At 43.0% G+C, this 27,457-nt stretch overlaps 1 protein-coding gene across 5 annotated transcripts in view; it reads left to right on the forward strand.

The window, feature by feature from the left end:
* The first annotated feature begins 6,407 nt into the window (after nt 1–6,407).
* Nucleotides 6,408–27,457, forward strand: part of PCDH7 (protocadherin 7) — a 424,220-nt gene continuing 403,170 nt past the window's right edge. For 2 of the 5 annotated variants that reach the window (XM_049630414.1, XM_049630413.1), the window contains exon 1: nt 6,409–11,218. In XM_049630414.1, coding sequence (XP_049486371.1) covers nt 8,039–11,218 — 3,180 coding nt within the window. In that variant the 5' untranslated portion in view covers nt 6,409–8,038. Of the gene's footprint in view, nt 11,219–17,456; nt 17,720–27,457 lie in introns of those variants that run through there. The other 3 variants (XM_049630416.1, XM_049630412.1, XM_049630415.1) reach the window with 3 other exon arrangements.

Here is a 27,457-nt window from a genome sequence, read left to right on the forward strand (position 1 = left end):
TTTGTTGGTTGCAAAAGCAAGTTTCATATCAGATGTCACCAAAAAGGCAGGGGTAGGTACTATCTCTTCTCTCCAAATAGGCAGACACGATCAGACTGCAGCTAACACCTGGAGAGAGAAACAAGAAAACACTCAGAAACAGAATGATCTAGTAAACCTTTCAGTGCCCACTTCAGATATATACTATTGATGACATATACTGTTGGTTACTAATCATGGCTGTTAGCTTAATAATGCACCAAAACATTTAATATTTTATACATACGTTAACTGAATTTAAAGCTTCTATTCACATCCTTATGGTGGGTTTTTATCCAGTCATTTTGGAGACAGTAATGATAATCAGTTATGCAGCGAAACAGGATATAATAACCATAAATACATGATAGTTATTATCTCTCCATCTCACTGAAAATCAACAGTACTTTGTCAAAAGTCCCGTTCAAGGTGTTAAACTCTACACCAGTTACTACAAAGAAAATAAACTGTAAAAATATGTTTGCTAATGTTAAAAATCACCAGATACAAATTTATACAGCTTTATGAAGAACTTGCCATGCTGATGAAATGACATTTCCACTTGTGGCTAAATAGCACAACTGCTGATTATAGGGTTTACAGTTGAAAAACATAGTGTTTGCTTTGTAAGACTTTTTAAATCAGATTTACTTAAATAATTCATCAAATAAGTACTCAAACGGCATTGAAAACACCACTACTACCTAAAGGCAATGTTAGTCTGAAGTTTATTGACAGTTTCTAGGTATTGGTCCTAGCTCATGTTAATAATCAGTTTGATAAAGCTAAACAATAATTTCATCTCAGGCATCCATTTTCCCTTTGGAACTTAACTTCTATTCACAATTGCCCAGATTTAGTCAGTGGCCTCATCGAGCCACAAGGGGGCCAAGAGCGTAATTCTACTCTAGGTCCAGAAGTCAGAAATATTGGGGAAAGGTCCAGTGATTGCCATGTAAGGATCAGTATCTATCATTGGAAAATTCATTGCTGTTAAAGTAGTCAAATTTACTAAATTACCTACTCTAGATACATTCCATATTTTGAATTTTAAGTGCAACGGGTTAAATTTGATCAAACAACATTTTGTACCACCTGCTATTGGTAATTAACATGAGAAATGATTTAGTTAGCCTGGGTGAATATAGTCAGGGGCTAAAACTTATAAAGATAATTCATAATTTTCAACTGTTCTTAGTACAAGCAAGGTCATTTATTTGAGTATTATATTCATACAAGCCATTATAATGAGATCCCCCCCCCACCCCCCAAAATCCTCAATATACTATCTAGCTAAGAGGTCATTATTCACAGCAGCATTTGACACACCCTGCCACGGCAGTAAAGAAATGCCAAATGTCTCAAGTTTATGCTGTAAAGGGCATTGACATGTTCAATTTTACCTTTGATAGTGACAGAGAACAGCTTCAGATGACCACAAATAAGAGGGTGTACTGTTCTGACCTACCAACGTTTCTTTTTTCCCCAAAAACTCACCCAGAGTTTGCAAAACACTGTATTTTCTTCCCAAGCTTAGATTTTTGTGAATGTATAAAAATTAATGTAAATTTTGAAAAAGTCATAAATTGTCTTGTAAAAGACAATGTGTTTGTCAGTTATAGTAATTGACTAGATCTTTATTTATATATAACCAACTATACCTCTATGCTATCTTGCATATGTTTTGGCATGTAAAACTTAAGAAACTGAAAAAAATCAACCATTAATCTGTGCTTGAAAAGTGAAAACCATTTCTGTTAAATGGCATTTTAAAAATTAAAAGATTCTAGGGGCGCCCAGGTGGTTCAGTTGGTTAAGCCATGGACTCTTGATTTCGGCTTAGATAATCATCTCCAGGTTGGTGGGATCGAGCCCCACGTGGGGCTCTGTGCTGACAGCCTGCTTGGGATTCTCTTTCCCTCTCTCTCTGACCCTCCCTTGCTTGCGCTTTCTCTCTCTCTCAAAATAAATAAATAAATAAATAAATAAACAAACAAATAAACAAACAAACTAAAACATTCTATTTAATAGGCAAATCATATAGCTTATGAATTAATACTTGGATAAACACTTAAAATTACTTTTTTCAGTTTCTTTTTCTCAGTGAACTGAATTTTTATACTGGCCTTGTAGAAATGTGTTATAGTTATCCAATAGATAAGTATAAATCAAGTAAGTTTACTTCTTATCTTGTGTTGTTTTTTTTTATCAATACATTGTACATCGCTTTTCATAAGATGACTTCATGATTTAAACAGCAAAACTGACTCTATTTCTTGGCCTGAGACCAGTTAAATAACCACTGAGGCAAGCAGTTATTAGCTGCTTAAAAGGAAATCTGTGGTTTCCTTATTTAAACTGCTGAGTTTTAATGTCCATCAAAAAGTCTGTTATTGCAATGAATAATTTAGCTTTTTCAGTCTGCTACTCATTTTCATACTACAAGCATGGGTTTAAGGATACAAAATCTGCCCAAAGTTTCTCCCAGTCCCAAGAATCAGAATCATACTTGCTATAAGACAATAGTTACGTAGTTCTATTCACCGTTCGAAATGATATCAAAATGATATATGTTTAAAGAACAATAATTCATAATAATTACTTGGGAAAGGAAGGCTGCAGTTTCAGATTTATCAAAAGTAGCTGGAGAAAGGATTGATCATAAAGGCCTCAAAAACCTGTATATGCACACATAAGTGGATATAGAGGACCCTTTCTAAAGAGACTAAAAGGTCAATGGATTTGGAGATGTAGGAGTGTCATTTCCTCTGTTTGTCCCTTGGTGGAGTTCTTGAGTCACTTTCTCCCTTCCCGTCAAACTGCTTTATATTTCTTTCCAGAACTGGCTATCATGTTTACTGTATTTAACCTTTTTCTTGTACTATTGTGAATACAGCGTCTATAATAAATGAAAGCCCCCCTGAGATCATATCTTCGGCACCTACTTCTTTGTATTCTTACCCATAAACTTTTGCTGTCATTGTGACTTCCCTTCCTGTCTTTTTTGAGGCTGAAACTACATCACGGACCCTGAATGCTATTTTTCAGCTCAGTCACTGAAATTTCTTAACGGCAACGCAGCTTTAAGATGGCAGGGTTAGCAGGTAAATTTAAAACAACAATAACAACAAAACTACCGAATATGATAAGCATAGGGTAGGATATTTGGCAAAGAAAAAAAGCAATAGTTGGCCAAGCTTTGATTAAATGTCTATGAAAAAGGGACAACATTTCTATTTTAGTGAATTTCATTTTTTTTTCATATCTTGGTTTCAAGTGGTCATTTAAAAAAAAATATGCCTTTAAAAATAAAACCAGACGAACCACAAATCCCCAACATTTCAACATGCTCTCAAATATTTTGCCTCCTGCAAGCGATGACGTCCTCGCCCTCTGAGCAACTCAGGCTTTGGGAAACTGATCTCGTTTTCTCTCTTCAGTTCTGGCCGCCAAAGCAGCAGCAGCAGCAGCACGGCAGCAACGGGCTCTTTAATTTATTGCAGCCGGTTACACTTTCGATCCCATTTCCTTCTGAACCCTTTCCTCTCAGGTTGAGAAGATAAATGCAGCCTCGAGTCTGAAAAGCCGGGCGGGGTTTGTGGGTGGGAGCGAATCCGGATATCATATTCCCGTGGTGAGGTCTGGTACCGGGGGGGATTAAGTCCCCCAGTTCCATTTAATGAAACTGCTGAGCACTTGTGACACTGGCTCTAAGACTGCGGAAATGGGGCGGGGGTGGGGGAAACGGCTTCTCGCCTCCATTCATCCTCCGCGCCGGCGGGAGGCTGGAGTTGGAGTGTCAGTCCCCAGACAGGGGGCGGAAGAGGATTGGGAGCTCCGACCGCGGCAAGGGCGCCCCGAGGGCTCCTCTCACCTCGCCCACACCCGCGCCCCGCCCATTCGGTTCCCTTTCCCAAGAACCGCGCCGCGGGGCAAAGCAGCCGCTCCTCGGCCGCTCCGGCTGGAAGGTCGGAGGCGGGGACCGATGGGGGAGGGAGGAAAGCCGGGAGGCTTCGTGGCCAGGGCAGTCTGGCGCGCTGTTCTCCATGCCGCACACGTCGGACCCATTTCCCACGCTGGCTTGGCTCGGCGGTGGAGTTGGTAGGGATGCGTAGGGAGGGCGGACTGGAGACCACCTCCAGCTCGCAATGAGAAAACCACTCCACTGTGAAGGACGCGCTGCACAACCCCCCCCCCCCCCCCACACACACCATCATTTGGGGGGAAAAATGCAGCGCTCTGGGGAAAAGCCTCCCACTCCTTCGCCCCTCACTAGTGTGCGCCTAGAGATTGCGCGCCGGAGCGGTGGGCGAATGTTTCAAGATGCTCACGGGCTTGTTCAAGTTTATGGTCTGGCGAGGGAAGCGGGAGTGTACAACGTCTCTGCCCACGCGGCTGCCTGAAGTTTGCAAAATCTTAGTAAAGCGGTTAGGGGAGTGCGTGCACTGCACCATATTGCCGCGCATCGGAATGCACCGGTGCAAGGCCGCGGAAGAGAACAAGCTTTCCTGTTTCGCCTAGGATCCTAGGAAAAAAGCGACCGGCAGTCGTGGGAGACAAGAATTCTGATAAACCAGAGTTTTCCACATATGAGGGGATTTGGCATTACAGCCACTTAGCGGGCCTCGGAAACGCTGCGACGCCCGCCCCCGCCCCCCCCCCCTCGGCTCCAGACTGCGGCGGTGCACACTGAGTCTGCGCGCGGGTTTTTCTCGCTGATGCTGCAGATATAGAGCGGAGTGGCTCGGGAGGCGGCGGGCTTGGGGAATGTGGGGGTGGCCGGGTTCCCGGCCTGGCCCCGGAGGAGAAGCCACTACACCCTGAGTGCTAATGCTTTAGCAGACTGGAAAATACTCGCCAGCTCCCTGGCACTTTCAACCTCCGCGCCTCCACGGTCTCCCATAGGGAGACCTTGGAGATCTCTGCCGCCTCTCCCCCCATTCCTGCTGCCTGCGCCCGCCCAAACAACGGCGCGCTACATCTGCTCGTAGACTTTATTGGTGTTTGTCTTGTTTAAATCATCTTGCCTCCTCACACGGGTCTCGTAAAGGCTGAGTACCCACTCTGGACGGATTTCTTTCTGTTTTCTTCTTTTCGACTTAAATTTTCCTGTAAGGGGAGGCCCTTCGATGCCTATAGATTGGGCAGACTAGCTGAGGACCAACCAAATCCCACCAGCAGCTTCTTTTCCCTTTTGAGATGATAAGATTCTCTCCAAACATCTCCTGCCAGCCTGAACCCCCTTAATCCTGGCGCCCCCTCCCCCTTAGCCCCTGAAATAAATGAAGAGCGAATGGCTACAGTTTTTAAAACACAACCGGAGCTGAGGATCTGATGAGGCAGGCTGCGGTGGCTGTGATTGAAAACTGGGGAAGCCTCGCGTGGGGGAATACCATGTACGATCAAGTGGCACAAAGTCAAAAGAAGGAGAGAAACGGAACTAGGGACACTTCGGTACACAAAGTTGCCATTAAAGTTTATTTCCCTTTTATCCAGATAGGTGACGCTACACTTTGCCAGTTACTAAAGGCTGCAGGTTTCAGCTCAGAAAATAACATCGAGGCTTCCAACATGTGTTTATTCCCCAGGCGCGCGCACACACACGGTCTACCCCCGTAAGCAAGCACGACGACAGGAATGCCAAGCATTTAAACAAAGACAGGCACCACCCCACCCCCCCCAACGCCAGCCCTCCGAAGTCTGCACTCCCAAAAAAGGATCCCTCTCTAGCTCTCTCTGGAGTTTGATGTTCTCGCTTAACCACTGCAGCCCATCATGGTTTCTCAGAACACCAACGTGGCTCCCTGGGCGCGCACGCGGGATCCCCCAAGCCACTGTTAAGCCAATGCCCAAACCAAGATGCGAAATCGCGAAACGGAGACACTTGAGGGGGTGGGGAACAACGTCTGAGAAGGGGGAGAAGAAGAAACCTTTCCTGACACCCGCTCCAGCGCTCTCACACTCGCACACGGCATTAGTCAGAGAGGAGGAAATTTACCAGCCCCGGGGAGGGAAAGCAAGTCCCCCGAGAAGACAGTGGCTGCGCTCGTTGGGAAGAGGGGGAGAGGCTTTGGCTTAAAGGGGACGGGACTGACTGGGATTGTGCACGTAAGGAGTGGCCCCCGGCGCTGAAGCTGGGCTTTCCGGAGCCGGGTGGCTGGTTAGTACTCCCTCCTGCCTTCCTCCCTTCAGCTCTTCACCCTCCCTCTCTGCGAATGTGTAGTTTCGGCGGCTCGGCTGCCACCTCCGCCACCGCCGCCGCTGCCGCCGCCGCCGCCGCCGCAGCGGCAGTCGCGTCAGGGACAAGCTTGAGCCGCAAGCGAGCAAGCGAGCTCCCAGCAGCAACCACCACTTTGGGCAAACTTGCGGGTTTCCGGCTCTCGGCTAGCGAGAGGGAGCTTCCTACTTGCCATTCAGTGTCTTTGAGCCTTGGCAGCCCTAGGGGCAGCGAGCGCGCCCGCACCAGACTCTCCCAGACGCGAAAGGGTACGAGACAACTGCGGAATTCACCCGCCGTGCCAGGGCACTTCCGAGGAAACAACCGACTGGCACTTTTTCTCCCCTTGGCAAACTGGATATATTTTTTTTTAAGCTACTTGGCAGCTGTCTCTGGCTCCACCTCCCCCCCCCCAACCCCCTCCCCAGTGCCTTTGGCTTTTCTTCGGAAATCCGGACAGAATTGGGCATCTTTGTTAATTGCCACTGGGGGAGCCCGGCCGGGGGCTCTCGCCAGGCCAGCGTCGCCTGAGCACCGAGCTTGGTTTGCTCACCTTTGAACTGCAAAGGGATCAAGTTCAGCTCGAGTTGCCAGCATTGGGACTGGGAGGAAGGCGAGGGAGCGTGCAGTAGAGAGAGTGGGAGAAGGGGAAAGGGGAAAGGAGAGGAGGGAGGAGAGAGGAGGAGGAGGGAGGAGAGAGAGGGAGGGAGGGGAGGGATCGAGAGAGAGCGGGGAGAGAGAGAGGCTGCAATCTCCTCCCTGAATCGCGCACAGCGCTGCAGATCCCAGTGCTCCGACATGCGGGCCGAATGCAGGTGAGGGAAGGCACGGACTCTGCGGCTGCGAACCCAAACTTGGGCACCGCGCGGTGCGCACGGTTCAGCCTTCGCCCCCGCGGGCGAACGGCTGCTGCGGTTTCAGGCGGCGGCTTCGTGACTAATGACCTTGCGCAGAGTTGTTTAGAAAAAAAGAGAAACCCGAGCTCTTGGGGGTGAAAAGGGACTGACTCTCTGGGTGTCTGTGAAGATGGCTCGGGCTGCTCTTCGGCGCGCGGGGGGGACCCGGACGCGGACCGCCGTGTGACGCGAGTGGTCTCCACTGCACGGTGCCCGAAGCGACCTGCCAGGGCTTTTTCATTCTCGATCTGTTGACTGGCTCCCCCGCTGCCAGAGCAGAGTCAGAGTTCAGACTGGCTTGTTGCTGGCCCCAGCGCCTCGTGCAGGAAGCAACTCACGTTTGCCTGGGCAGCCGGAGCAGAAGCTGGGTCTGGAGTGTGTGGCTGGAACGTGAATTGGACTCAACTCGAGTAGCAGCAAAGACCAACGGGGTTGGCAGGCGGGGGAAGCTGCAGGCGTGTTCCCCGCCGCTTCCCGGCTCCACCGCCCGCCCGCCGGAGCGGTTCCGGCCCCATCCGACAGAGCGGGGACGGGAGCCCGGGATTCTCCGCCCGCTGCGGGGATGACTCTGGGGGGGCGCCGAGCCCGCGGCGCGCAGTGTCCCGTGAACTGTGAGTACTGCGACTGAACGGCGGCCGGCGAGCGGGCGATTAGCACCCATTGCATGAATTATGAAACAATAACTTTCGGAAGAAGCAGAAGGAAAAGAAAAAAGAAAAAGAAGGACACCTCGCTGGTCCCCCTGGCCGACTCCGCACGCTGCTCTTCTCGCCCCCTCCCTCCTCTCCCTTCCTCCTTTCCCGGAGAGAGAAGAGGACTGGGAGGAGGGCCGGCGGCCGGCCCCGGAGGAGGGGGGCGCCGAGGGGGCTGTGACTAGAACGAGCAGTAGCAGCAGCAGCAGGAGAAGATGCTGAGGATGCGGACCGCGGGATGGGCGCGCGGCTGGTGCCTGGGCTGCTGCCTCCTCTTGCCGCTCTCGCTCAGCCTGGCGGCCGCCAAGCAACTCCTCCGGTATCGACTGGCCGAGGAGGGCCCGGCGGACGTCCGCATCGGCAACGTCGCCTCGGACCTGGGCATCGTGACCGGCTCGGGTGAGGTGACTTTCAGCCTCGAGTCGGGCTCGGAGTACCTGAAGATCGACAACCTCACCGGCGAGCTGAGCACCAGCGAGCGGCGCATCGACCGCGAGAAGCTGCCCCAGTGTCAGATGATCTTCGACGAGAACGAGTGCTTTCTGGACTTCGAGGTGTCGGTGATCGGACCCTCGCAGAGCTGGGTGGACCTGTTCGAGGGCCGGGTCATCGTGCTCGACATCAACGACAACACGCCCACCTTCCCGTCACCCGTGCTCACGCTCACGGTGGAGGAGAACCGGCCGGTGGGCACTCTCTACCTGCTGCCCACCGCCACGGACCGTGACTTCGGCCGCAACGGCATCGAGCGCTACGAGCTGCTTCAGGAGCCCGGGGGCGGCGGCGGCGGCGGCGGCGGCGAGGGCCGGCGCGCCGGGCCTGCCGACAGCGCCCCCTACCCCGGGGGCGGCGGGAACGGCGCGAGCGGCGGCGGCCCAGGCGGCTCCAAGAGGCGGCCGGACGCGCCGGAGGGCGGCGGCGGGACCAACCCCGGCGGCCGCAGCAGCGTGTTCGAACTGCAGGTAGCCGACACCCCGGATGGCGAGAAGCAGCCACAGCTGATCGTGAAGGGGGCGCTGGACCGGGAACAACGCGACTCCTATGAGCTGACCCTGCGGGTGCGCGACGGTGGCGACCCGCCGCGCTCCTCTCAGGCCATCTTGCGGGTGCTCATCACCGACGTGAACGACAACAGCCCCCGCTTCGAGAAGAGCGTGTACGAGGCGGACCTCGCCGAGAACAGCGCCCCGGGGACTCCCATCCTGCAGTTGCGCGCCGCCGACCTGGACGTGGGGGTCAACGGGCAGATCGAGTACGTGTTCGGAGCCGCTACCGAGTCCGTGCGGCGGCTGCTGCGCCTCGACGAGACGTCAGGCTGGCTCAGTGTCCTGCACCGTATCGACCGGGAGGAGGTGAACCAGCTGCGCTTCACGGTCATGGCCCGGGACCGCGGGCAGCCCCCCAAGACCGACAAGGCCACGGTGGTCCTCAACATCAAGGACGAGAACGACAATGTGCCGTCCATTGAAATCCGCAAGATCGGGCGTATCCCGCTCAAGGACGGGGTGGCCAACGTGGCGGAGGATGTTCTTGTCGACACCCCCATTGCTCTGGTGCAGGTGTCCGACCGAGACCAAGGCGAGAACGGCGTGGTCACCTGCACCGTGGTGGGCGACGTGCCCTTCCAGCTCAAGCCGGCCAGCGACACAGAGGGCGACCAGAACAAGAAAAAGTACTTTCTGCACACCTCGGCCCCTTTGGACTATGAGACCACCCGGGAGTTCAACGTGGTCATCGTGGCGGTGGACTCGGGCAGCCCCAGCCTCTCCAGCAACAACTCCCTGGTTGTCAAGGTAGGAGACACTAATGACAACCCGCCTGTCTTCGGCCAGTCAGTAGTGGAGGTTTACTTTCCCGAGAACAACATCCCTGGAGAGAGGGTGGCCACGGTGCTGGCGACAGACGCCGACAGCGGGAAAAATGCAGAGATCGCCTACTCGCTGGATTCCTCTGTGATGGGGATCTTTGCCATCGATCCTGATTCCGGGGACATCCTCGTCAATACGGTACTGGACCGCGAGCAGACTGACAGGTATGAGTTTAAAGTTAACGCCAAAGACAAAGGCATCCCAGTGTTACAGGGCAGCACCACGGTGATTGTGCAGGTGGCTGACAAGAATGACAATGACCCTAAGTTTATGCAGGACGTCTTTACGTTTTATGTGAAAGAAAACTTGCAGCCCAACAGCCCTGTGGGGATGGTCACGGTGATGGATGCTGACAAGGGACGCAATGCAGAGATGAGCCTCTACATAGAGGAAAACAGTAACATTTTCTCCATTGAAAATGACACGGGGACCATTTATTCCACAATGTCTTTTGACCGGGAACATCAGACCACATACACGTTCAGAGTCAAGGCTGTGGATGGGGGAGATCCTCCCAGATCAGCCACAGCCACGGTCTCTCTCTTTGTCATGGATGAGAATGACAACGCTCCCACAGTTACCCTTCCCAGAAACCTTTCCTACACTTTACTGCCACCTTCAAGTAATGTCAGGACAGTAGTAGCTACAGTGTTGGCAACAGACAGTGACGATGGCATCAATGCAGACCTTAACTACAGCATTGTGGGAGGGAATCCCTTCAAGCTGTTTGAAATTGATTCCACCAGCGGTGTGGTTTCCTTGGTGGGGAAACTCACCCAAAAGCATTATGGCTTGCACAGGTTGGTGGTGCAAGTGAATGACAGTGGACAGCCTTCCCAGTCCACCACGACCCTGGTGCATGTGTTTGTCAATGAAAGTGTTTCTAATGCAACCGTGATTGACTCACAGATAGCCAGAAGTTTGCACACCCCACTCACGCAGGATATAGCTGGTGACCCAAGTTACGAAATTAGCAAGCAGAGACTCAGTATTGTCATTGGGGTGGTGGCCGGGATTATGACCGTGATTCTAATCATCTTAATTGTAGTGATGGCAAGGTACTGCCGGTCCAAAAGCAAAAATGGCTATGAAGCTGGCAAAAAAGATCATGAAGACTTTTTTACACCCCAGCAGCATGACAAATCTAAAAAGCCTAAAAAAGACAAGAAAAACAAAAAATCTAAGCAGCCTCTCTACAGCAGCATTGTCACTGTAGAAGCTTCTAAACCAAATGGACAGAGGTATGATAGTGTCAATGAGAAGCTGTCAGACAGCCCAAACATGGGGCGATACCGATCCGTTAACGGTGGGCCTGGCAGTCCTGACCTGGCCAGGCATTACAAATCTAGTTCTCCATTACCTACTGTCCAGCTTCATCCCCAGTCACCAACTGCAGGAAAAAAACACCAGGCCGTACAAGATCTACCACCAGCCAACACATTTGTGGGAGCAGGAGACAACATTTCAATTGGATCAGATCACTGCTCTGAATACAGCTGTCAAACCAATAACAAGTACAGCAAACAGGTAAGATGTATTCCAAGTATATTTAAATATCCCGGAAGAGGTGAAATAACTCTGAGGCAGAGAGCACCTTCTGTGAAGTTTTGCTTTCTCCCTTTTAAAGCTATGATTTGAAAATTTAACGGCAGTAATTTAATGTTAATTCATATGTCATCGGTTGAGTGAGCATGGGCCATCTACACGAGGTGGACCACTGTATTTTGCAAGTTACCCACCCAGTGTTTACAAAGTTACTAACAGACATGGAAGTAGGCGGTGTTTTGCCCATCTCTTTGAACTTGAGGGCACTAATTCATCCTACATTTTCTGTTTTCAGGACAAATAGGTAAATATTGGTTGGCTGGTTAGCTTAGACCTGAAATTGTTTTGTTTTGTGACTATGAAGTGGATAATTACATCCAGAGAGAAAATTTCTGAAGTTACTACTGGTGCCTATGCAAATTGCACAGTATAAAAGTTTTAGCCATGCTATGTATTATACAAGCTTTTACAGGTAACGGAGGCCGATTCGTGCCAATGCGGTACCAAGTCTGAGATACTTAAAAACTGGCTGCTTTGACAAAAATGTTGGTTTAAAAATATCTAAGGATACACAAATGTCATGCGAAACTGCCTTTTTAATACCTCGATATCTGTAACAGTTAAACTTCCGTGAGGATATGCAGGGAGCATTTGTATTCTTCATGTTTGGTGTAAGGGTTTACAAGCAAAAGTAAAATTGCATGACCCACTTTTTATTTAAGCCAAGCAACAGAAATGTTCATGTCGGATGCACTGTGTGCAAGAAAATTTTGGTATGCATGATGATATCTGAGACTATTAAGGTGGTATAGAATACGGTTGTTTCCCAGTGAAATGTGGAAACAGATCTTAAAAACATATTTTGAGATGGACTTCAGAAAATAGAAAATCTGTTTTTGAAAGTTTTGCTTGTGTGATATATGTAACACTCACAAAGTTTACTTTTCACACCTGCCAAGGTCTGACACTCAGCAAGGTAAACCTTTTGGAAACTGCCGTGTCTAGGGCTGTAGCAACCCCATTAATAAAATATCCTATATTTCTTATCATCAGAACTCATTTCAGAAAACACATTTATGACTGTCAAATAACATCGAATAATAGCTTCTCTATTAAATATGCTTTGCATGTGCAATGTACAGTCGGAGAAGAATGAAGGCACCAGAACTTGTTTTATGGCCTCATTAAAGATGTTATTGATGGGGTCATCAAAGATACTATAGAAAAGAGATATTAATTCCTTATTGCTTTCACAATCTTAAAAATTAGTTTCCTAAAGAGATATCTTCTACTCATAGTACTCTACTGTAGCTATTTGGATAAGGAGAACATAGCCTTTATATCCAATAATCAAAGCAATCCACGAAAATACAGGTCCGAACCACATTACGTTAAATTGCTTTCGAAAATATGTGATGCATGCGAAAGCCTTTCTTTCTTTTAACCTGAAATTTGATAACTGGAGAGTTTATATCTGTTGTGTTATTGCTTCACCTGGAGCTAGAAGGAAATTTTTGTTTTGTTTGGGGTACTTTTATCGGACAATTCTAGTTAAAATAATAGTCCAAAGGTGACTTATAAAAAGCCCACAAATAAACTTAGATCTATAGAAATTCCCTTGGAAAATGATAACTTGTAGTGCAGAAGTGTGTGAAGAGGTCTTTTCTGCAGAATGTTTACTTCTTCGCTGTCATCCTAATAGGACTTTTTATCTTGTGGCTGAATGGCATTTGCATTCTAAATTGTGTAATCTGAAACTTTGGAGGGGACATATCAAGTGGCAGATTTATAGATATTTTATACAACCGCCTCATATGTTCTGTGCTGTCACTTAAGCTTTATTTGGCTCATCAAATGAGGTTGGCTCTGGATTCTTGAATATTTAAGACAGCCAATATCAAGACTGTTGTGGCATCCTGTTTAAAAGGCAAAGTGATATGCTTATAAATAAACTAATGTATGGTGCTAGGCTCTTAACAGAGCAAAGAAGTCCATATACCAAAATAGAAAGCCTACAAAGCCATTGGTCTCAATCATGCAGTTTGCCAGAAGTGACTGGAAAACTTATATGTTGTTAGGTATTCAAAAGATGTGTAAAGTTTTGACCACAATAAATAGCTGAACTAAAATGAAATAAGGGAGAATGAAACACATTCCTCTTAATGTAATTAGTAATAGTAATTGATACTCTTCATCTCTTCAATATTGCTGTCAGGGGACAAGGGATCCATTTACAAAGTTACATTCTGTTAAGACATCTGACATAATAAACAAGATCTTTTTTGTTCTGATTTTTGTACCATAGTAGATGATTTTCTATTTTTTTTCCCGAAAAGATATTACCTTTAATTTTTTATACAACTGCCAAAATGTATTTTCTGTAATTAAATGTGATGTAAGATAAAATAAAATAAAGAGCACGAGGTTTTGTTATAATTTTCTCCGTTGATACTGAATCTATCTAAGGAAAACCCTGAGGGATGCCGTCTTTTAATTCCTTATGGTAGGGATTAATTAAAAATCTGAGATTTCATCTGACATAAAGGCTTCACTTTATTTATAAATTTCCCGAATTGCCTTATCATAGTTCTTAACTTGTGGTAGAATGGAAGTGAGATCTGTTTACAGTGTTCTTATCCTCATGAGAATTAGACGTTTCCAAGTGCTGCTCCTAAATCCTGTTAATGGTTATATTGCAATAAATTAAGCAGCTTTGTGGAAATCAAAGTTTGAAAATAATGCCCCTCCCCCTTTTTTGGTGTGTTTTCACAGGGTCTGGAAACTTTCAAATCAGTCTTCTATAGTTACTCTCTGGCAGCATCTATGAGATGTGTGTTGCAGAGTTGCTATCTATCTATCTGTCTATCTATCTATCTATCTATCAATGTATCTATCTATCTATGTATATATTCCTGAAACTCATACCTTAGCAAAACTGATGACGTAGCCCAGGTATTCATAGTTCAGACCTTTGCAGTCAAAACAAAAGCCTTTGCTCTCAACTAAATAATGTGTCTAGCTGAGCAGAATGTGGATCATTGACAGCATTATTGAGCTTAAGCCTCTACCTCTCCATTTCATTATTCCTTTGCTTGGTAAACCTGGTTTAGGGCTTCTTCAAATTTTGTGACCTGGAAGGACAATTGTGCTTTTTTTGCTTTGTGAAATAAAGGCAGAGACATTCTATGTTTTCTACTAATTTTTAAATCTTCAGAGTTTTACTATGTGTTAAATATTTTTCAATTCTCTTAAAGAATAATATAATTCCAAAAGAGATTAATACACAATACGAAAGCATAGTGACTACTTTTTAAGTTATTTTTAAGTCCGGTTGTGTTTATACATGTCATGCCATTAATTACCTAATGCACTGGCAAGGAAAAATTTTATCGTATCTAGTAAATGAAAAATAAAGTATTTTTGGCAAGAGTAGAGTAGATACAGCTTGAATAAACATTAATTTAAAAATCCATTTACAGCTGCTTCAGAAATACTCAAGAAAAATTCTTAATAAGTCCAATGATGGTTTCCCTTGCCTAAGGAACTGCTGAATGTTGTCTAAATAATGTTCTCTTTAATTATCGAGCTGTGTTCAATATATTCGTTGTATGCTTAGTAAAAAAATGTGGCAGAAATTATTTTTTTAAATTACTTCCGGTCTGGAAGCGAATGGATAACTTGCCATGGCCTATTAGGGTTTTCGGCCCTGAGAAAACTAAATATTAATTTGTTGGTGTATGGATATGACACCATACTTACTATAGAAGCATCTGTGGAGTGATGCCAACCACGGCTTCTAGTTTCAATTTGATAAGCATGTTTCTACAATATGATGTGTCTGTCTATAGCCAAAAGCACTTTCAAGAAGTACCATGAATTGTGCATATGGTAGAGTTTCTGTTACATTTGGCCTGATAGAGCAGAGCGCAGGCTAATAACTGATCAAAGTTAGGTGATGTTTTTAGTCAGGAGATATCTACTAAAGCAACATTACCTTAGACCTCTGGATGTCTCTGAATAAGGAAAAGGTCATCCGCTGATCTGATCTGCATCGAATATGTACGTTTTTATGGAAGTCCAAGTATGGCAATTTGAAACTTCTCTCAAACTTACCCCAAGTCAATTAGTAACTTAGACGCAATGCCACAGAGTCCGTTTATAGGTTGTAAGTAAATCATGCAGCTGGATGAATACAGCAAAATCCTTCTTTCTTGTTATTTTTTTTTCTATCTTTGAGTAATTATGTATCTTATATGTGGAAAAGCGTACACACGGTATCTCTCTTTCTTTCTAACACACAAACTCGTGCAGATATATTCACATAAACCAACGATGGTGCCATTAGACTTTTATTTCATTGTGATATTCATACATTAACATGTGGAGCATATTTGAACTTTAAACACCTACAACATTGAAATAAAATATATCATAGTCAATCATTTAGTGTCTGGATCTAAAATTACTAGAGTCATCACAGTTTAGAATTAAGAAATATCAACCAAACCAGTTCCTTCATTTTCTATGAAGAGACTAAGGTCTTTATCTGTACCATTGGGGTGCGAGTTCTGTTTCCTGTTGGTACCTTGAACGGGGCAATGCAACTTAAGTTGAGGCCTTTAGAAGAAAGTAATTTGATTGAGATCACAAGATTATCAAGGATACAGTGTGGATACAAGTCATGGAATGCAGAGACCAGTGTTTCTGTTTTTTATCGTACTCCCCCGAGGAATAAAATTGAATTTACATCCCTTCTTCTGTATACATTTCAATAGCAACAGAAATCTGTTGAGATTTACCTGTCTATGTATAACTACATATTGAGCTATGAAAACTGACTTTTTTACAATAGAATATAATGCTGCTTTAGGCTCCAGTTTTTATCTGTAAATTATCGGGGGAGTTACAATTCACATTTTCTAGACTTTCAAAAGAAATTAATGGCTCTTTCCCTCTCTGTAAAATAGCAATTGATGACATACACTGAAGTAACATTGTTTACAGCATATATTCAGCAGGTTATTGACAGAATTTTTAATTTCAGCAGAAGCCTGACAACAGGTGGGATTAATATATTCTCAGTGAGAACATGATTTTTGTGGAAATTAATACAAGCTTTCTATACATTGTGTATAAAAGTTTATATGCACCCTAATTGGAATAATCTTTTGCCTGTTTTCATTTATATCGATGATCCTTTTTTGGTTTCTATGCTCCTTTGCATTTTGCCAGCTTTGTGGGGAACACAACCTTCATATTGACCTTAACACACAATTGTAAATGAATTTTTCATCTAAATTGGTTTTGTAGCAAATTTTTAAAGCAAGGTGACATTTTAAAAATGTTCAGTTAGATTTTCTCCTTTGTTAGGCAATTAACCAATCTAGTGTATCATATTTTAAATTTACCTAGTGATAAAATGCTAATGATTGAGTTTGTCAATTTCAAAAATGAAATTTGAACTGTTTTTCAAACTAAATGTAGTGTGACAAAATCCTTGCTTCGCCATAGCTGCCAGTGCTATTAGAAATTTTACTGTCATTTCTACTCCTGGGAGACAATGGTGGTGAAGGTTATAATGGAAACTTAGTACAATACTTGTTTAGAGCTTTATGTTTAAGTTGTATATAACCAATTTCTAGGCTAGAGCAAGGTTCCTCATCCATTTATTTACCATGACTCTATAGAAATAGTAGGAGCTGTTCACATAGATCTTGAGTCAGCTTTAGTTTTCTCTCTTATTTATTTTAAAAACCCGTAGAATCTTTTCTAAAGCAGGGACTCTGTTTCGGAACATTACACAGTGCTTTATTTAGCATTAGTGTTGTGGGAGAAATCACATTCCAAGAAGAATGGAGCTGAAACCACTAAAACTAATCTTAATTATCACGTCTGGTGAATTAATGTTTTAAAGGCGGAATAAAGGTTTATGTTCAGGAATGTGATGATGTTTGTATTGAACTCTAATGCTGTGTACAAACAAACAAACAAACAAACCAAAAAAACTATTAAACCTTCTGAGTAGGATTCATCTGACAAGTTAACTGTTTTTCCCCCGAGCGTATTTATTATTTACAGACACATAATTTGTAAATAAAAATTTTCTGTGACCAAAACCTCTGCTACAGCATTCTGATTGGGTATAAGGTATTGGGGAAAAATCCTTCATCGCACTTTTTTTTTTTTTTACCTGCATAAATCTTTGTTTTCCTTCTTTCAGATGCGTCTACATCCATACATTACTGTGTTTGGCTGAATTCCACTCTAATATGATGCTCCATTATGCTCCATACTCTGATGTCCTTGCTACTCCGAAACCTGCTGGAGCCTGCCCTTGGCCGTGGGGTGTCAGCCAATCACTGCTTGTTTTGCTTGTTGTGCATTTGATTTTCAAGTTTTCCCCCTCGTTTAAGGAAAAAGAGTGTTGAAATAAATAAACTTAGAAAAGAAACAGTATTAATAAAGAAATGTGCTACAAATGGACATCTGAGTCACTGAGAATTCCATTCTCAAAGAGGTGGTTAGCAGAAGAAATGAATAGCGAAGGCTGTAAAAAAAATCCCAAGGCACATTTCAACAATAATTTTAAGATTCTAGCTTTGTGTGAACCAAGGAAAATTAAGTCTACTTAGTCTTTGTCTATAATACATTAAACACTGACTTTTGGTAAAATCCTAAGTCGATCAACATTTTTAAAGGGTTATGGAATTACAGCCTTTTCCAGGCCAGTGAGATAGTTGTGTTAGAACAAAATATAATGTCTACACATCTATCTCAAGGACTTTGAACAACACTTATAGAAATATTGGTATATAAAATAAATTTGAGAGTCAAATTTTGTATTGAGCAGTTACTGCCAATAGATTGTTTCTTCCTTAATCTTGAAATATTGACCACGGAATCTGAATTATCTATGGAATTTTTAAGTATGTTTGTTGTTGTTAAATTCCTTAAGAAAATTTGGAATCTTTCCGTTAGATTTACTGAAGTCACTGTAGTCACATTCAGAAGGAATTTGTGGCTTCCTATTTTTGTGGTACATTTATCTGAAGGCTATTCTATTTGATGTCTGATAACATAAATCCAAGCTGCTTCTGAGAATGCAACATTTAGATATAGTTGAGAAAGTGGCTGAATTTTAGTTGCGTAAGTAATATTCTAGACAAGTCAGGGAATCCTCTGGATAGTCCCTCCAATTCTTTATGGTTATATATTTATGTATCTGTTGTTGTATGTGTTTATGTGCCTAAAAATAAGTGTTCAAGTGTGAAGTTTCATAATTTTATAATATATTTACCACATTATTTGCCCCCCTAATTTTTGTCCAAGTTTTGGAAGACTAAGAATCCCAGATTCTTGGGATATTTTTGGTGAGTTATTTTCAATATGACAGCCTTTTAATAAAAATAAATGAATATTGGAAGAAGACTAAAATGTAGAGTGGTAAGAAATGTACCCTGACCTATGAAAATCTCTAGTGTATATATTTCAGGCTTTTTATTCTATTAGCTGTTTATTTAATTTTGCAAAAATGACATTTTCAGAAGTATTAATGAAACTGTAGGGAAATTCCCGAATAAAACCTAATTATCCTCAACTTCTCAATTTGTTTTGAGCACAAAGATCGGCGTAAGAGGCTGGCGAAAGACCCTTGCCACTTTCTGCTTCTTGAAAATGTCATGTTCCCTCATCATACTTAACTTCCCTAGATGTGTAATGTGTGAGTCCTGTAATAAATCATATCAATTCAAAAACAAATTATAGACCAAAAAAGGTCCAGAATTTTGGGATAATCTAATTACAGCCACACAGAGGGGAAATACATACATACTTTCACAAAGAAGAACATTCGAAGGCAGCATTTTGAAAACTTGGGTTGGAATACCTTATCGAGGCAAGAATCAATTTAGCGTACCTCTACCACAGTTGGAAAGACCTGAAGCGAAACAGAACCATTCCAAGTGTGCTGCGTGCGAGCCTTGTTTCAGCCGTGGTGTGTGTGTTTCTGTTCTTGGCCGCCGTGGGAAAAAAAGTGTTTTATTGTGTAAGCGGTTGAAAAGGGTTCAGGACCACGACTGTAGTTTGTTTCAGGTGGGAAACTATGGCTATTAGTGGAAAAACATAATAAATGGAAGCAAAAAAAATAACACTTCCAAAGATTTTAACGTACTATTCCGCTGAATCAGAATGATCAACAGCATACTATTACAATAGCAATCATCAACAGCAAAAAGCTTGGAGAAGTCTATTATCATTCCTGTGTGTGTGTGTGTGTGTGTGTGTGTGTGTGTTTTAATCTTCGAACATGTCACCAGTTGGTTCCTATCTTGCACAGACTCCCACTCTTTCTCTACCGCCCTTCCTGCCCATTGCCATCCACCTCAGGACTCTTGGCCAGTCTCCTATGTGATTACTGGAATTTACCATTTAGGGAGATGCCTGTGGACAGATGGGAGAGAGACTCAGGACAAACTACCCATTACCCTATAAATTTTAGCACTGGGACATTTTGTTTTAAATGACAAGATAATAATTTATTCCCCATTACAACATCTAAAGAGGCATATGGAAATGTTGGAGTCTGGTTTAATACCTTCTAATACATCCAATATCAGCAATGGCACTGGATATGCCAAAAAATAGTAAGATAGAGTCTTTGTCCTCATGGAACTAACATCTTATAAAAAAAAAAAAAGATTATGAAGCAGAAAAGGATAGATTATATTTGCATCATGTCCCTTAAGTTTCAATGTGTCGAATGCATGTTTGCTTATTTACTCCTCAGAGCAATCTGTGAGGAAAAGCACCATTATTATATCTGAGGTGAGGAAGCTGAAATAATGAACAATCTATTCATGACTCTGATGGAACTAGCTTAAAAACTTTATGAAGTCTTTGAAGAAATACCAGGTCAGAATTCATGTGTACTGAAAACATTTGGGGAAATTTGTAAAATTTGTGCTTTTGAATATAATCTATTTTCTGACTGATCTGGGTGAAATCGTTTCAAAGGAACCCCTTAGAACATGACCCAGGTTTTCAAACTTTTTGTAGTCACAAACTAGTTGATACTACTAACAACAAAACAAAAACAAACAAACAAAAAGGCTGTGGCTAGAAAGTAGAGATCTAATTAATTAACCAGATTTGTAAACAACCCCATGTGTGCTTTTAAGCAAAAAAACAATCACCTTAAGAACTGAGTAAGTCCCTTTAACCCTATATTTTTTGAGGCTATCTCTAGAAAAACTCAAGGAACTTACGAAGTAATTCCACAGTTTGAAATATGTCTCTGGGAATAATTTTCAGTCTACAGGTTTGCAAAACCGTTTTCTTGAATGTGTGTGATTTTTTCCCCCATTCATTTTATAGAGATTGTATTGATTTGCTATATGTTTAATACACAGTGTGAGGTTTTGGGGTGTAATTGAAACGATGGCTAGACAAAGTCTATTCAGAGATAGGACACAAAACTAGCACAAAAATAATATCCATAGGCCAGGTATATATGGGAAACTCAGAGGAACCACCTCCAAGTCTGTCTCATCCATCATTGATTCCTGGTGCCTAGTCGAGTGCCGAGCCCATAGAAGACACTCGTTATATTTGTTGAACAAAAATAGGGCCTGGGCTTTGGTGCTAGGTATCCTGAAGATCCCTTCATATGGAATAGCTGGGCTATGGTAGGTCCACTTTTATATCAGACTGTAAGTGTCCTAATTGCTATTTTCTTTCCCTGCTGGGAGGATGTCTCCATGATAAAAGGCTACCTGCCATGTTGGCTAGAGTCCCTGCCCTCTCTGTGTGGGTGTAACTCTCATTTCAGTAGCAAATGAGCAATTCCCTCCTGTCCTCTCCTTCCTTCTCCTTGGTGGTGGTGTCAACACCAAACCCTTAAAAACAGATAAAAATTAAACTAGAGGTATGCGAGGCAAGTAAGGGAGGCACTGGCCACCCAGTAGTGTTCCCATGTATTTTGAAGAAGCATGAAGAAGCATGCAAGCATGCTGGTTTTCAGTACTTTTCTTGGGATCCTTATTCTTACCCGATACGGATCCTCATCTTTATCCTTATCCCTTTCTTGGTGGAAAAAAAAAATAGGTACCTTTATGCCCAAACATAGGCATGAGTGTCTTGTATTCCTCAGTTTGCATGTTCTAGCAGATATTATCCATTCACGGTACCAGCCCATGCTCACTGATAAAGAATAAGTTTCCATTTTTATTTTGAAAGCCTGTAGTGAACAGTTATTTTTAAAGGTGAGAGCCTGGAATTCTCTAAAGAGAAACATGCACTTAGTTCAATAAGGAGAGAGGTCCGGAAGAGAGAAGAACATGGTCTTGGGAGTGACGACCAGTGAGGCGGTTGCTTAGAAATGCCTTGCAACTCGAAAGCACTCCATAGCGTGAAATCACTATGTTGGACACAGGAAACTGATATAACATTGTGTGTCAGCTCTACTCAAAAAAATAAAAATACTCCTTACTAGCTCACATATGAAAGAGCACTCTTAAATTGCAAATGACCGCTGAAGGAGTTGAGTTTCGTCTTTGGCACGCTCTGGTGTAACTTGCTTTATGCAGACAACTTTAAGCAGCTCAGCACCTCACCAAGATCTACAGTCCTGGGGAAGTGAGGCTTCTGCTTAGGGCCTTGAGGAAGGAGGATGAGCAAGCTTCAGCAGCTTCGAAGACCAGGACTGTGTTAAGGCACCGAGCGTCTCCAACACCTGCTAGACATCTGGGAAGTAAGAAGTCTATGTCAGAAAGGGAATTCCAGGCCTGACGAGGACAAATATTTGTGGTCGTGAATTTTGGCCCAGGACGCTGGTAATCGTAAGAATGGTGTTAAACATCAGGGCTTGATTGGGTTGCGAGATTAGCGTCAAGAAGTAGTAAACCTTCACTTGCTCCCATTTAGACCCGATGTTTTGGTGTGGTTTTGTTTTCCTTTTCAGCCTAAAATATTATGTCCCGCTGCGCTGTTTCCATTCGTTTTCTGCTCCCATATTGTTGAGAGAAAGAACCAAGAAGTAAAAAGGGGGGGTGGGGGGGACACAACCAATGCATAGCAACATACTCACCTTCTCCTTAATATTATTACCAGACTATTGTCATAAACATAGTGGCCATATTATTGTCGTGGATTCTTGTCCCAGTTTCATTCAATTCTCAGAAACTGAATTCTAGCAAGCCTGTACTATAGCCCAGAAACCTGCATTTTTAGCCCTTCCCCCTTCTGAATTCTGATTGCAGATGGTAAGTCAGGTTACAAGAACTCTGGGTTAGAGTCCCTGAAATTTCTAACTTCCATTTGGTAGCTCACTTCTCGAAGGTCTCCGGTAAAATGGAAAATGAGTTCCTATCTGGGTAAGGCAATCTGAACATCTGCCTCCTTGTCCTGGTTCTGTCACCGGCTGGCCAGTGTGACCTTGTGTAAGTCCTTTCAAGTCCGGAAGCCTGTTGAAACTGTCCTCTGTCATTTTACATAACAACCCTGCTCTGATTACACGATAGGGTTTATGGGGGGGTGGTCACATAAAACGTTTGGGGCTTTGAAAAGAATTACAACTCAAGATAATGTTTCTTTTTTTAAATTTTTTTTTAATGTTTATTTATTTTTGAGACAGAGAGAGACAGAGCATGAACGGGGGAGGGTCAGAGAGAGGGAGACACAGAATCGGAAACAGGCTCCAGGCTCCGAGCTGTCAGCACAGAGCCCGACGGGGGGCTTGAACTCACGGACCGCGAGATCATGACCTGAGCCGAAGTTGGCCGCCCAACCGACTGAGCCACCCAGGCGCCCCTCAAGATAATGTTTCTAATGATCCGTGAATCTCTCTAAGCCTTTGTGGGATGCGTGTACACTATTGGAATATTTTTACCGTCCCTTATGTTAAAAGGTTGTTTGGTTTTGATTTTGGTTTTCTTTGTTTGGTCGGTAGGTTGGTTGCTTTAATTTGTCCTGCTGCTTGTCGGAAGTATCTGATATTCTCTTACCCTGATGAATTCCATCAAATCTCCACTGATCCCTGATCAAAGTGCAAGAAGTGTGTGTGCCTTTGCATAGTTGAATAGGTCCTGGTTATCAGAATTTCAGTACCTGTTGACGTCTCGATGGTGAAGGAGGAGAAGAAATAGCCTTATTGCTGTAAAGCAAATAGTTTAGCAAAGGCTTGTAACACTTTGATATTATCCATTTTGACACTTAAAAAAACATTCCATCACTTTTTAACAGTTATTTCTTCTTCTATGCAAGCTTTCCTGGGAATTTTTGTTTCATACATCATGGCCAATCTCTAACCTGAAGAGCTGTCAGTTATTGAGCTTTTATTCTTTTTTTTTTTTTTAATTGTTTAATGTTTACTTTGAGAAAGAGAGACAGAGCGTGAGCCAGGGAGGGCAGAGAGAGTGGGAAACACAGAATCTGAAGCAGGCTCCAGGCTCTGAGCTGTCAGCACAGAACCGGACGTGGGGCTCGAACCCACGAACCGCGAGATCATGACCTGAGTAGAAGTCGGAGGCTTAACCTACCGGGCCGCTCAGGTGCCCTGCGCTTTTATTCTTTGGTAATCACTCTGCCAAAGGGTATACTATGTATCATTTACTCATTTCTAATAATTTCAAGAGGCAGGTCCTATTAGTATCTCCATGTGACATATCTAACTAGGGAAAAACAAAACAGAATCTCTCCTAGATCCCATCCCTTTCTATATACAACAGGGTCCAGTAGCTGCCTATGGCCAACTCGCCTCCAACATACCTCTCTCTCCAAACTTGAGAATTTTTATTAGCATAGTATCTATGGTAGATTTTAATTTACATATTTACATATTTAGACTGTGGTATGCATTTTATTCTAGTCCACAATACCTGCTATGTATGCTTAGCAGATTTAAAAGAGAGATTCAGGATCAGTTCGCTAGGGCCACCATAGCAAACTACCATAGATGGGTGGCTTAAATAACTGAAATGCATTTTCTCACAATTCTGAACACGAGAATTACCAGATCAAGGTGACGGTAAATTCAGTTTCTGATGAAGATTCTCTTCCTGGCTGTGGGCAGCTACTTGCTCACTGTGTCCTCAGATGGCCTTCTTTCTGTCTCTTCCTCTTTTTCCAAAGACATCAGTTCTATGAGATTAGGCCCTCACCTTCTGACTTCATTCAACCATAATTACCTCCATAAAGGCCATAACTAAGTCAGTCACATTGGGGTGTGGGGCTTCTGCATATGAATTTTGAGGGGACACAAAGTTCATTTTTTTAGCTTATTACCTCCAGCTTTTCATGCACATCACTGAGTGCTTTCTGCAACTTTCAGCTTCACAGGGATTTGTGATATAAAATAGCATCTTAGTTATTTTAATTTTGCCGACCGATCAGTGCATCTAGGTGTATTAATTAATGTAAAATCAATATTTATGTGAAATAGTCAAGAATTGTTCCACAAATGTAGGAGGTCTTTTTAAGCGATAATAGTAATATTTAGCCTTAAATTTCCAGTATATTTTCAGTATTAAGATCCAAATGAAAAGCAGTAGGACTTAAGTGGCGAGGGAGTCAGTTGAAACTATAATAACGTAGGTTTAGTAATCCCTCTTTTCTAAGGACAGTCTCAGTGGATTTTCATGCACAGTGGCATAATTGGTCTGACAAAGTTCCAGTGAGTCTGATTTCTGTTGGCATATGGAGACTGCCAAGCCTGTACTGAGGCTGCTACCACGCTCTGACTCTTGACCACCTATTGATAAGTATAGTATATATGCGATACACTGTGCTTCATAACATTAATCCATGGACGCATTGAGGATATTTTTTATGGTGCCTTTTTATTTTCCTATGCAAGTTAAAAATTCACATGATAGAATATATAATGAGCTGCCTGGGAACTATACATGTGTCCAACGGGATGTAGGAAGTGGCGATTTTGTTAGGATAATACAGGGTAAACTCATCAAAGTCAGGAAGAGGAACTCCTTCTTTCCTCCCCTTTGGCCAGAATTTCTAGGCAGTGGACCATAACAGCTGAAGAGACTTTTTCAAAGAATTACCTTTCTAAGCTTCTAGAGCTAATTTTACATTTGACCTCCTGTATTCAAAATGGCAGATTAATCAGTTCTTCTTTTTTTTTTTTTTTCAGGGAAATGGCAATAATTATGGCATGAACTGAAAGGGTTTATTTTTTTATTTTTTTTATTTTTTATTGCATCTAAATCTGCTTCTGATTGTATTTAACTGTTGAACGCAAGGGTCAATTCTAGATAGAGATGTCATTTCTATAGGGCATTAGGAATAGGAGACAGTAATACCTAATTTTTTTCCAAACCAGTGCACATAATGTTAGGTCAGGGACATTGAATTTACTCTATTACTAAAACTTCTTGCCTTTTTCTCTAATGTTTTACCTTTAACAAGAAACTACTTTCTGTGTACATGTACATGTACGTATCATATGTTTATGCATTTATACATGTGCATACACAGAGATAATGCAGTTAACGGTTCAGAGCAAATGCTTAGTGAGTGATTATTGTACGCCAATGATGTGATTATTTGCAAAGCATTGTTCTAGACCCTGGAGAAGCAACAGTCACAAAAAGGAACAAAGTCTTTCCCCATTGAGATTCAGTTTCAGTGGGATAATACATAAATGATAATACTCAACTTACATTGCGTGCCATATCCCATGCACGGGGCAACATGCGTCGTGTATTTTGACTCATTAAATAAGTGCAACTACCCTGTGAAATAGAGTGAGTTATCTTTTTATTCTGTAGGCGTGGAAAGTGATGCCCAACAGGATTGAGTAATTGCTCAGGAACAACAGTTTGTCAGGTGACTGAGCTGAGGGTCAAATACAGGCAGTCTGGCTACGAAGGCCACACCCTCAACCACTGTGTATGTGTGGAGTAGAGAGAACACGTCTAGTTTCTAGTCAACAAATCCTAGGAGAATGAAATTGGATTCACATGCTGCTCCTCAAGGCCTCAGTGATATTTCAGCCTTCCTATTTTAATGCTTTTTATACTACGTTCTTGACCAATTTTTTTTAATAGTACCATCTTAGACCTTAATCAAAGGTAAAATCAAAAGATGAGGGGCGCCTGGGTGGCGCAGTCGGTTAGGCGTCCGACTTCAGCCAGGTCACGATCTCACAGTCCGTGAGTTCGAGCCCCGCGTCAGGCTCTGGGCTGATGGCTCGGAGCCTGGAGCCTGTTTCCGATTCTGTGTCTCCCTCTCTCTCTGACCCTCCCCCGTTCATGCTCTGCCTCTCTCTGTCCCAAAAATAAAATAAAAAACATTGATGCTCAGCTCAGTCACCTGACAAACTGTTATTAGTTTCCTTTTTATTTAGGACCTTCCTTCTCGCCACTTTCTGTTTTGGCCAACGCTTCATAAATACATGTTTTCCTTTTTTGTTATTTACTTTAGTATTCTTTATTTTGTTCACTATTCACGTAGTCTGTTACGTATATTATTAATACAACCAGGAAACATAAATTCATTATCTTTATAAGTTGCCATTTTATTTAGGACTGGAAATGCCTTTTTATAGGTAATAAAATTTTACCTGGAAGAAATTTTAAATATACATTTTATTTACCCTATACCAGAAATAAAATATATATATATTTTTTTGGGGGGGGTTGTTTTTTGTTTTCTGAACATTCACAATATTTTAAAGAAAGCAGAGTAGAGGGGAATTCCTTATAAAATATGTTTTGCAATTTATTCTGGTTTTCCTAAGAGCTGTTCATTATTAAACGTTCAATTACAGTGTGACTTATATCAAGTCATAGTTTTCCTCTTAAAACATACTGTTATTCTATTTCTTTCTGAGACATGTTTTCATTCCTGTAAAATGCAAATGAGCCCAACCAAAGCCTATTTGATACATTCTTTATGAAAATAATGATTTACTCATGTTTGCTATGACAGTGTTTTCGTAATGTGTTGATGACACTTTTTATTATAGGTCATTTACTCAACTGAACAGATGTCTCTGAATATGTATCTTTATAATATAACTCTGGGTTCAGGTATATAGTAACTCTGTATCTTATGATCTGAATTGATCTTTGTATACTATTAGAATGATTTAAACTTTATTTTCAAATGTTTTATTTATTTTTAAGAGAGAGAGCGTGAGTGGGGAAGGGACCGGGAGGGTCAGAGGGAGAGAGGGAGGGAGCCAGAGGAACCGAATCAGGCTCTGCG

Source organism: Panthera uncia, chromosome B1 (assembly GCF_023721935.1).
Source record: "Panthera uncia isolate 11264 chromosome B1, Puncia_PCG_1.0, whole genome shotgun sequence".
Lineage (NCBI taxonomy): Eukaryota > Metazoa > Chordata > Mammalia > Carnivora > Felidae > Panthera > Panthera uncia.